Consider the following 12,327-nt stretch of genomic DNA (forward strand, 5'->3'; position numbering starts at 1 on the left):
CTGTTGAGTCATCCCTCCTCCTGGAGACTTACAGTTCCTACCATCCTTATTATCTATTCAGTCTCCTTCCCCCAGTTCTGAGCTGCTGCTGTATTCTGCTTAAGACACAGAAACTGTGTGTGAGCTGTTTTGCCCATCCCCGCTCTAATTTCCCTCTACCCCGTCCCTTCCGAGATGGCTCATGTAAACAGTTGCCGGATGTTTCTGCACTCTGTGATGGTGGAAGGGTTAATATGAGGTCAAGTTACTGATGACCTCACTGTGATTATCCCTCTTTGCATTACAGAGTGCAGAGACAGCCGGTCAGGGACACTAATTATATGAGTTTACATGAGCCGTCTTGGAAGGGAGGGGGAAGGAGGGGGATACAGAGATAACAACTCACAGTAGAAAGCAGCAACTTATAAATAGGGGAAGGAGACTGAAAAGGTAATAACAAGTATGAAATAAATACAATTCATACAATTTTGTTAGACCCTAAGCTTATATCACCCAGTATTCCTTCCTTCATAGACTAAAGGCCCCCATACACCTTCAATAACTGGCGGCCAAACCATTGTCCAGCCATAAGTTATGTCGCCGACCCACCACCCATCCTCCCTGGGGGAGGGGAAAGTCCGGTTATCTCTTTATTAACATAGGTGTCAGCTGTGATTTTCCATCAAGGCCAATCCCTATCACCACAGATTAAGGAGGGGGGGGGGGGCGCATACAACATAGACTGATGGCCGAATCCATCGCCAGCGGTGATTGGATTAGAAAAAAACATGGCTGCTTTCATCCAGAAACAGCACCACTCTTGTCCTCAGTTTGTGTGTGATATTGTAGCTCAGTTTCAATAAAGAGAATGGAGCTGAGTTGTAATGTAACACAAAAACTGTAAACAGAAGTGGCACTGTTTTCAAAAGAAAGCAACTCTGTAATCCTTAAACTAAGCACTGTCCAAAATAAAATCTAGACCAGGCTTTGACCTCACTGATCGGTGATGATCCCAGAATATAGTGCAGAACTGGGCTACTGCATTTTGTGAGGTCAGCAAATTGGATTGACATCCAATAATAAAAACAGCAGCCAGCAGAGATGATGGGGGGATGCTACTTGCTCCATAGGAAATGCAAAATATTTACAAACATTCTTGAGTTTCTATGTAGAAAATATCTAGATAAAAAAAAAAAATCAAACAACATTTAAAGGTAAACACACGCTGCAAATTAGTGATACCATAACATTATGATTTGGAAATGAAAGATATTTTCCGGTACTCACATGGATATAGAGAAACATACACAAGACTTTTATACCTCTTATTTATAAAGACATTAAATAACCTTCAAATGTATATCACGCATACAAAGTGGAAATATCAGTAGAAAATATGTTGTGTAAAACAGTCCCATAATTTAGTGGTATTGTATACAGTTTCTGTACATACAATCTTCATATTCACTTTGAGGTAATCATGTTTTCAGAAAAGTAACTCAATAAATAACTTCTAGACTTAAATATGTTCTGCTGCAATGTACATAGAAATATATATATATTCTGCCTCCTTCATTTAAATAGATTGGTAACTGTGTTATTATCATTGTTATTATTATGGATGTAAGCCTTTCTCGATATAAGGCTAGCTGCACATCCACCTTAGAAACCAGCCTTCTGTTGTGGTATACTTTGAGTATTTGCTGTTTTTGTGAGACCCAAAAGTATGGGCAGCCATGCGTTCCAATGGCCACATTTATCAAAGTTTTTAAAGCAAATGTGCCATCACAGGTAGGTATGCAGTACCTACTTGGCAGCGGTGCAGGGATCCCCGTGGCACGGCCCTTTTTTCAAACCGCTGCCAGGTTCCTGTGCTTGGTCCGGCTTGGAGCACTGGGGGCAGGACAGACTACCCCCGGTTTGACCATATTTCCAACCTTCGGTGACGCGTCTCTGCTTGATTCCAATGGAGATGTGTCACCGAGGGGGTTATTGTCATACCAGGGTGTGCCAGGCCTGCCCCCAGTGCTCCGAGCCGGTGCTCAATCAGAAAATCGCTTTGAAAAAGGGACTGCGCCACAGGGATCCCCACCCCAGGGCCGAGCAAAAAAATTTACCATACCTGTGATGGTGCATTAATTATAAAACAGAAACTGGTGTAAACTGTCTATGGCAACCTACCATAGCTCATCTTTCATGTTAAAGCTAAACTATCACTGTGAAAGCAGAATTCCTTGAATTCCGAATTCCTTGAATAGCCCAAATGTCCCTGTTCAACGGTGCTCAACATGATGCATAAAATCCGCACAATAAGCCATCAATGGTAAAAGGAAGTAAGGTGGCACTCACCAACAGGATAGCAAAGAATCCAAAACGTTTATTTCATATTGACAGTGGTCATCTGGTGTGGACGAGGAAACCAGATACTGCTATTATTGTTATTATGAAATAAATGTTTTGGAGTCTTTGCTATCCCATTGGTGAGTACCACCTTATTTCCTTCTACCATTGGTGATTAAACTGTCATTGGCTGCTATGGGTGGTTTACATCAGTTTTTATTTTACACCTTACGCAAGTTAATGGATCCTGATGATGTCGCTGTATTGTGCATCAGCGTACCGTTTGTCTGGTTTGCCTGCAGAAACCACAAGGCTAGTTTCTGATGTGAACCTTGTGTTAGTATTGACAGTTTCTATAATAATCATATACTTAATTCTTACAGTATTGCCACTATACTACCAGTCTTCATTTGTAGGCCCATATAAATGGTCCATCTGCAAGTCTCATATTTTATGCCAAAACAAGATCAAGTAAAGTATTTGAGTTCCAGTACGATTTATGACCTTTACATGGATCACTCATCAAGCCCTTGGGTGATAGGAAAGCAACACTGACAGCTCGATCTCCACAAACTGATACTACAGCAAGGTGCAGTAAAATCAGCTGTGAGAAAAAGTTGAGTCCAGTATTTCTCTAAGAAGTGTGATATAGGTAAGCAATTTTATTACATTTGTACTATTATTTTATTGCTAAGTATTAGTGTCGAGCGGAATTGCCAAACTGTTCGGGTTCAGCATCATTGTCAGAACCTGAGCTATCAATATTTCACTGGAGAAGTTGGATGCTGCCCTAGGGAGTCCTGGAAAACATGGATACAACCATAGGCCAAAGGGTGTATCAATGTTTTCCTGGCAGCCCTAGGGCAACATCCGTCAGGAGTCAAATACTGACCAATTGGGGTCAGAGAATGTTGCTGAACCCGTTCGGCAAGTCCGCTTAACACTAATAAGTATTAAATGTGTTTTGACTAATAAAAAATGTGAAGGTAACCTTATGTGGCGAACTTTGCCAGAAATCCAAAGTAAGGCTATGTTTCCGCACAGTATTTTTGCTCAGAATTTTTCAACCAAAACCAGGAGTGTATTAAAAACACAGAAAAGCTATGCTCCCTAACTGTGAAAATGTAGTGACTGGTGCAATTTAATGGCAAATACCGGCAGTTTTAAAATAACAGTAATTATTTGCCATTAAATGGCGGCCATCCATTCAATTTTAACAGTATGTGAGCATAGCTTTTCTGTGTTTTCAATCCACTCCAGGTTTTGGTTGAAAAATACCAAGCAAAAATACTGTGTGGGAACATAGCCTCACCATGTATTTGTTTTAAGCAGATTATCCTACATATATCTCCTGGATATATCTGCTGTAAGTAAACTCTGACGTTGGTGGATCAGTTCTCCCCTGCAGATTTGTGTTTAGTATTCCACAGCAGCCAATGTCCGTGTGATGTCCATACTAACAGACCAGGAAGTATATTGTTACTTGAAGAAGTGTTAGGCCCCCTTCACATGCTTGTGAGATTTACCCAGATTTCTTATCCGGAATTTGTCTATAAGTTTGGATGCACTGCATGGCAGCCCGGGCCAGTGCCAGCAGCCGGGCAAATGCTGCACTGGGTGCTGACGCTGTCACTTTAACTTTGTGCGCTCCTCATCAGGAGCACATAAAGTTAAATGTGGTGCTATGATTAACCGAGCTGGGAGCCATTGGTTCCCGACCCTGTCAATCACTCTTGTGACCGGAGGCAGCATTATACCTCAGGCTACAAACAGAAGACGGAAGGTAGCACCACTACAGCAGATGAGTATGTGTTTTTTTTTTGGCCAGGAAATATTAATGGTTTCCTGAAGCCTCCTGAAAATTGTTTCTTGACTGTAAACACAGTCATGGAAGTGTAAAGGGGGCCTAACAACTAGAAAGAGAGATACGAAAAATCACTTGACCTCAAATGTGCAATCCCGCAAATAAAGGCAAATAACCCTCGTCTCACCTCCTACCATGAAATCAGTGAGAGGCTTTCGGAATGTAATCCACATTGGAAAAATGCAGTGGGTTCATTTATAAAAATAAATAATTTGTTAGAAAAAATAGCTACAGAGGGGTAACCTTTACCATTTCATTTTTGTCAAAGACAATTTTGTTGGAGTAATATATAGCTATCACACCAAAAGCTGCAGCCGATGCCACATAGGCTGTGACTGTCTGCGTCATGTGTACAATAAAGCCCATAACAAGTGACGGGATCACCTGAGACAGCAGACAGGCACTGTCTAGTATGGCCATGTCCAAGCATATCCCATTGTGTGTGCTGGGAGGTTCTACAATCATAACAGGGCTGTCACAAGAAGGACCAATGCACAAAGATGGGGAGTGTGAGGAGAACAATGGAACACCATTGTTATTCGATGCCTCTTTTACAAATCCGGGCTTTGGCTCTTTTTCTTTTACTTCTTCCTCGGCTAGGTCCTTAAACTTGGGCAAAAACACCTGTGAAAGAGATAAATAAACTTATTGCTGTGGAAAGGAGCAGCAGGACATTGCTGGAAAGCATAAATTACTTAATAAATGAAAGTATCACAATCATCGGAAATACACCAGGGATAAATACTGCGCACGCTCATTATACAACATGTACAAGATGGCATTACTAGAAGCAAAAAGCCTACGCAAGAGGTGAAAAACTTACAGAACGGAAGCAACCTATTCTGTAGTCCAAGAGCAAATGGTCATCCAAGGTAAGCAGGATAAGAGAAAGGATTCGGAAGGGAGAAAATAGATAAGGAGGTAAGTAGATGAAGAAATACAATACAGGCTTACATGCCGGTTATACTTTACAGAGCTAAAAACTTCATACTTCTAGATTATACTTTCATGAACAACAAATACTACAAATAAGTCCCATTTTGAGCAATATTGTTTTTCACAGTATTATTTTCAATATTAATACAAATAAAGCACAGCTGTCCCTTATGTAATAACCATTGTACCTACTACCTGTATGTATATAGTGCTGCAGTGTAACCTCCCCCCCCTCTGCCTTTAGATTCTCAGTCATTGAGTGTTTCTTGCTTTGATCCTACGACTGCTGTTTCTTTCATTTCTGCTCACACAGCACCTTGCAAACCCAGTGCGTCAGTAACCCTTTCTCTCTATACACCGACTATAGTACTGTCCTGTGTATCAGCTCAGCCCAGTACCAGTCTGCTCAGTCCAGTGTACTTTCTCCTTGCTACAATATCATATTAATGCAGAACGTGGTATGTGCTGTGTTGAGCAGACTTAAGAAATCTGTCTGCCTTTGACAACTTCTCCAAATCGGAAAAGTCGGCGTTTGATTCCTGACGTATGAAGAAGTTGGAGGCTGTCCTAGAGATGGAAGAAAAACATGCATACAGCCTGTATCCATGTTTTTTTTTACGATTTCTTAAGATGGTATCCAACTTCTTCAGATGCCAGGAATCGAATGCTGAGTGTTCGGGTTTGGAGAAGTTGTCAAAGCCAGACAGTTTCCTCAAGTCTGCTCAGCACTAGAAAAAAAGGGAAAGTTCATGTACGGTGTTTAGCTTTGGCTGTGCAGGCATGATGGGAATTGTAGTTTTGCAACAGCTGGAGGGCCTAAGGTTCCCCATCCCTGCCTTAGACACAAGTTTTGCACTGAGCTTTTTCAAGCTGAAAACATTTCACAAAAGTCTCAAAAAGGCAACAGTTCTTTCTGCTTTTTTACCAGGTTTTCTTGAAGTTTTTCTGCCATTTTAGTGTTATCTTGTAAAGGTATTTTTATTTTTCCTGTTATTCATGTGTTTCGCTATCATGTGATCCCAGAATTTCTATTGAACAACTAGGTGTTTTTACCCCCCTGTAGAAGTCTATGGTGGAAAAACATCAACCTTTCAGTGAGAAAAAAATCTGGTCCTGCTGAAATAAAACTGCGGACATATTAAAAAATACCAAACTGCCCTATTGCATTTCATGCAACATCTGATCACAGAATTTTGTGAGTATAATAAGGGTGGCCATTGGGATAACTTACCTGCCGGTTATGGTGATAGAGTGAGGTGAGAGTGTACGGCAGGATTTGCAATACAGAAAACGTGATGCCTGTCATGGCTGCCGATGCAGTTACCAATGTTATATTATGGGAAACACAAGTTATTATCGCAGCAATAGGGAGGCAGGAAACTGCAAACAGGTAGACAAATCTACTTCCAAATATCTTCACCAGGTAATCCATTGAGAATGAGAACACGACTGATGTCACCGACTGAAGAAAGAGGCCCAGGCTTCCCATCCTGACTCCTAAGGAAAAAATTCAGGTAAGTGTAGAAAACAGATGAGATCATACTGTGTATTATGGGAATATCACTAGAAGTGAGCGAACCGGGTTCGGGTTCGAGTCGATCCGAAGCCGAACGTTCGGTATTTGATTAGCTGGGGCTGCTGAACTTGGATAAAGCTCTAAGGTTGTCTGGAAAACATGGATATATCCATGTTTTCCACATAGCCTTAGGGCTTTATCCAAGTTCTGCAGCCACCGCTAATCAAATGCCGAAAGTTCGGGTTCGAATCGACTCGAGCATGCTCCAGGTTCGCTCATCTCTAAATATCACTCATATAAACGGTGACTGACCTTCATCATATCGGAGTCTCTCCTCAGTCCCCGGCTTTGCTGTTGGGGAACCATGATAAAGTCCTTCTCCAATGAAATCGGTGTAAAAGAGAATGAAGGTCATGAGGCCCATCCATGAGCACAGCTGGGCCACAAACAAGCGCCAAAGAGTAACAGGAATTCTAAAAAAGAACATCCTAAATCGTGACATCAAGGTACATATACTTCCCAGGGCTAAGGCCATTCGCCACACCCTATGTGGTACAGACCAAAGCTGACATGTCCTTAGGCAAGTCCATCCCTTGCTGGCTGGTTCTAAACATAAATCTGAATGTCCAGCATTACTCTTGACCTCTTCTGAGACAAAGAATGTGGCGAAGATACATCCGGAAAATATAATAAGTAGGAGTATGAAAAGACACTGTTCTTGACCACCTAACCGATGTGCCAACCAGCTGTCACTCCAGTCCACGGAAGGCAAAAAGTATCCAACGCACGCTCCTACTCCAACAGTTAAGGCATACACCGAGAAAGCTTTTCTGCAGGCCTCTCCTTCTGGGAACAGATCAGAGAGCAATGCTTCCACAGGAGTGAAACAAACCTGTCCACAGGAGTCTAAGAGGCCAATGCCGAATATAAGTAACATCACCTCCAGACTGGCACTATGGTGGCCGGCCAAAGTGGCTAAATGCTTGGCATAAGGAATAATGATGAGGCTCAGCACTACTCCAAAGCACAAGAGCCAGATGAAGGGCCGCCGGCGGCCAAATCTGCTGTTCCATTGGTCGCTTGCAGATCCTATTAGGTTTACAACTAAGAGACCGAGGATGGGGCCGATACCTAGAAGCAGAGAAACAATTTCATTAACACACCAGTTCGGGTTCAGCATTTTTTCCTGAACCCGAGAGCTTAGCATTTGACTCCTGACGTCTGGAGAAGTTGGTTGCTGCCCTAGGGCTGCCAGGAAAACATGGATACAGCCTATGGCCATATTCACATGGCATAAGAGACCGGCCGTTCCATGGCACGGAGTGGCCGGTCTCTGAAAAGATCATCCCGGCCGGTACTGCAGTACCAGCAGGATGATCTTTATGGCGCATTAGAACTTCCCACTGCACGCTATGGAGCGAGCGGCCGGAGCCACTGGCTTCATAGTGTGCACTGACATGTCAGTTGTTTGCGGCGCCGCAAGGGATCCTGGGTGGAGCGTATATTATGTGTATTCGCTCTGGCCGGGATCCCATAGACAAAAAGACAACATATTTTTTTCCTAATAACTAGGGCCGTTGTTGCAATCGGCAACAATGGCCGTAGAAATACGAAAAAATACGTTGTGTGAACATAGCCTATGACTGTATTCATGTTTTCCAAGATTCCCTATGGCATCAACCAACTTCTCCAGTTGTCAGGAGTCAAATGCCGAGGGCTCTGATTTGGAAAATAATGGTGGAACCCGAACTCACCAATCGTTCAATCATGTCTACCTATAAACTATAAACTCCACTTACATAAGGACACTATCTGGGTGGAGATTCTTCTACATGTCACCCTAAGGACATACTATACAGGTTATATGATATTATTTAGTAACATAGTAAATAAGGTTGAAAGAAGACAAGAGTCCATCAGGTTCAACCTAGGAAAACCCTACCTGCTTCATTAACACTTGCAAAGCTATATAACCACAAAACAATATCAACCTGTGAAACTGAGCATAATACTGTTATATACAATGCCTGGCCAGTGGATTCCATTGTAAGATTAATGATTAAAAGTGATTATTTTAATATTCTGTGCTAATTTACTTCAAATGTTATTCAGCAAGAGATGTTAAAGGGGTTGTTCACAAAACAAAATCTTTTAAATCAATTGGTGCCAGAAAGTGCCAAAGATGGGTAATTTACTTCTATTAAAAAATCTCAAGTCTTCCACCACTTATCAGCTGCTGTATGTCCTATAGGAAGTGGTGTCTTTTTTCCAGTCTGGAGAGCAGGAGAGGATTTCTATGGGTATTTGCTGCTGCTCTGTACAGTTCCTGACATGGACAGAGGTGGCAGCAGAGAGCACTGTGTCAAACTGGAGAAAATACACCATTTCCTGCAGGGCACACAGCAGCTGATAAGTACTGGAACAGTGGAGATTACCAATCTTTGGCACCTTTCTGGCAGCCGTTGATTTAAAAGATTTTTTTTAAGGTGAACAACTCTTTAACAGCTCAAGTTAAAGGGTCCCCCCAGACACATTTTTTATGTGCCGTTTTAGTTGCCTCCACAAAAACGCCAGAAATAAACATAGGCTATAGTGTTTTTTAGACAAGCAGAAGAAATCCCATTGAAGTCTATGGGTGAGAAAGACTACAGTTTGAAGAACGCTAGAGGAGAGAAACCCCTCCAAAAAAGGCAAGTATATAAGGCCTTTCATAAATGCTTTTTGCAAAAAAACTTGGTTTTTTTTTTTGTGTTTTTTTTTTGGGGGGGGGGCACTTTTATGCCCTCGTGGCAAGTTTCGAATAAGACTACACCTGTAATCATGTCATACTTGATCACGTACTTTACGTTCAAATGGAACATTTCAAACCGGATACAGTGAGTGAGATGGATAGCAAAATTGTGATGTGAACCAAGCCTAATAGCCGCGGCACAGTACGCAGCACTATGTTATAGCCAAACATCAAAATGCATTAAGGGGTTAAATGTTTTTAATATTATGAGTAGGGGCATGAGTGTTTTTTGGTCATTGCTATACATATAACAAAGATTATCTTGGACGTTACTTGGAGTGCCTTGCGTTATATGACATGCACTTCCTCATTTCTTCTGCTTGATTCAGCATTTTGGGTACGTCAGCTAATAAGCACCCAGTACTAGCTGGTTCGTTTCCTTCCGTTTTCTTCTGAAAATGTATGACTTCATTTAAATCCATCAGTTTGCATCTTTACCTACCTAGTACCATGGTCATGAATTTTTCTTCTACTCCAGCTTCAAGAAGCAAAGGGGGGACAAAAGTGATCCCTGCTGCTAGGCAAACTTCAAGTCCACATGTCAGAGAATTCACCAGCAGGAGCTGTCCATGGGCGCTGCTAAGGTATTGGCTCACCCCCGCCATCTTTGTCGTGAAAACTGTAGCTTCTTCACCAGGATATTTTATGACCCGCTGATAGACATAGGGTGCAATCTCGGACTATGACTTTGCCTGGCCTGACAGAAGCCCATGTCTACTGCAAGAGTCCTGGTAAGCAGCTCAACTTCTCCGTGCCATAAACTTAAAAGGTGATGAAGCGGAACAGTCGAGTGTTTGCTCATTAAGATTTCCATGAGGTTATATTCAGCATGTCAATATGCTCTGCAAAAAAGACAATTGAAAATGTTATAACATAACACATACTAGGGGAATTTATCATTAGAGTGCCTGACGACATGTCAAACGTTATTTCTAATGACAGCTACTTAAGTGGCAAACAATACATCATTGTCCAAACAGTCTGAAAAAAAAAAAAAAAAAAAAAGAATAAAAAAAAAATCTGCGCCTTTTCCATGGTGTATGCCAGGTACCCAGGTGATAAATCTGCTCCTTAGTATATATTAGGTCATGTTCACACAACGTATGTGTTGTATAAATACATACATACTTTGTATGTGAATGAATGGAATCCCAGCCGAAGCGTATACACATAGTATACGCTCCGGCCGGGATTCCATCCGGCCATACGAAAAACTACCATGTCAGTTCACACCGGCCGCACGCTCCATTGTGTGCAGCAGTGAATTTGCGGGTGTGCCCGCATCCAAATTCATTAGAAGTGATTAGCAGTACCGGCCAGGATGATCTTCAGTAACATCGGCCGGGTCACAGAACGGCTGGTGCTATACTTAGTGTGAACATGGCCTAATACAACCTAGTATTCTATAAAAAACCTGTAAGGAAAAAGAGGAGTACATGTTTTAACTGAAGACAAAATATTCTACATAAAGGGGGAGACTTAGGGCCCTATTACACGGGATGATTATCGCGTGTAAAATCATGCTATTGTTCAAATTTAAACTATAATTGTCCTGTGTAATAGCCGGCAACAATAAAAAAAATAGTTCATGTGTCGTTGATTGTTCATTTAGATCTGACCCTAAAATCATTGTTAACCGTTCGCTGTAATTCCGCATTCGGTCACTAATCGTTCAGTGGAATTCCACATGGTTGCATCATTTGCTGGGATCAGATGGAGTAAGCGATCATAGTAATGACTATCGTTCTGTGTAATATGGGGAACGATTTCAGGTTAACAATAAATAATCTTATTTGCAATTGTTTATCGTTAAATATCGCTTCGCCAGGAGAAGCAAAATAGTGAGAAAAACAAGAAACAGAAAACCGACGTTAGCTTCTTGCGGCACCGCTAGGGATCCCGGCCGGAGTGTATACTACGTGTATACACTCCAGCCGGGATTCCTTAGAAGGTACCACTATGTAAGTTCCGTAGTAATCATGGCCGTTGCTACAACGGCCGTAATTACTACAGAACTTACCTAGTGGGAACATGGCCTAAGCTTGTATATAATAGTTGATGCACTTTATAAGCAATACTTTGTCCCAGCCGTATGGTTTCATCCTTCATGGTTTTTAACCGTCTTTTATGATAGTTTGGAGCAACAAAGCTTGTATTTTTTGCATATAGCTTTGTTTGTCTAATATTATGAGATGGAAACCAATTGTTATAGGTGTAAATACATGAGTTCCATTTCCCCCCCCTGTAATTTGGATATTAGTTTCTATATTTACTGTAAATATATATATATATATATATATATATATATAGTATTCTGGATATTAAGTATTGCTCTTCTGGTGCACATGTTTTCCTGACAACTGAAGACTTTTTCTACTTATTACGCCCTTCACATATAAGTTCAGTTTTTTCTGTAATTTGAATATCAGTTTGCATATTTACATTTCTGGGAATATTGGTGTGTATTACTGTTAGTCAGCGTTTAGGTGGCTGCCGTTATATATACCACTGTTCATATGTTCAGCAATATGCATCTGTCACGCTGGTGCAAACGTGCACTTGTGATGGCCAGATCCACCGACCGAAACATAACCAAAAGTGCAAACAACTAAGCGCTCTGCTAATTGGGCATAAAATCTATTCTAACCAAAGGACGGCAAACAGATTACCCCCCCCCCCCCCCAAGTGTGAAATGTTTGCGTCCGCTCTTCGCTGATGTAAAGAGGAATTTTCCGTCTGTTATTAGTGTTACAAGCTCATAGCAATCCTGAATCTTTATGTGTGCACTTGCCCTCTGTAAACAAACAGAACTGTAAACCACCATTCTTTGTAACGGAGCCCATGTTTTGTAACGCTGCCATCCACAGCGCTGAGTCACCCATTTATTATACAGAAGCCTAG

General features: G+C 41.6%; 1 protein-coding gene across 2 annotated transcripts in view; it reads right to left on the minus strand.

Moving 5' to 3' along the window:
* Window positions 1-387: 387 nt before the first annotated feature.
* SLC45A3 (solute carrier family 45 member 3) overlaps window positions 388-12,327 on the minus strand; it is a 42,145-nt gene continuing 30,205 nt past the window's right edge. For both annotated transcript variants that reach the window (XM_069945410.1, XM_069945409.1), the window contains exons 2-5: window positions 9,869-10,268; window positions 6,948-7,766; window positions 6,351-6,616; window positions 388-4,807 (exon numbers count right to left, since the gene is read on the minus strand). In XM_069945410.1, the coding sequence (XP_069801511.1) occupies window positions 4,412-4,807; window positions 6,351-6,616; window positions 6,948-7,766; window positions 9,869-10,031 (1,644 nt within the window). In that variant the 5' untranslated portion in view covers window positions 10,032-10,268 and the 3' untranslated portion in view covers window positions 388-4,411. The remainder of the gene's footprint in view (window positions 4,808-6,350; window positions 6,617-6,947; window positions 7,767-9,868; window positions 10,269-12,327) is intronic.

The sequence above is a fragment of the Dendropsophus ebraccatus genome, chromosome 11, assembly GCF_027789765.1.
Source record: "Dendropsophus ebraccatus isolate aDenEbr1 chromosome 11, aDenEbr1.pat, whole genome shotgun sequence".
Lineage (NCBI taxonomy): Eukaryota > Metazoa > Chordata > Amphibia > Anura > Hylidae > Dendropsophus > Dendropsophus ebraccatus.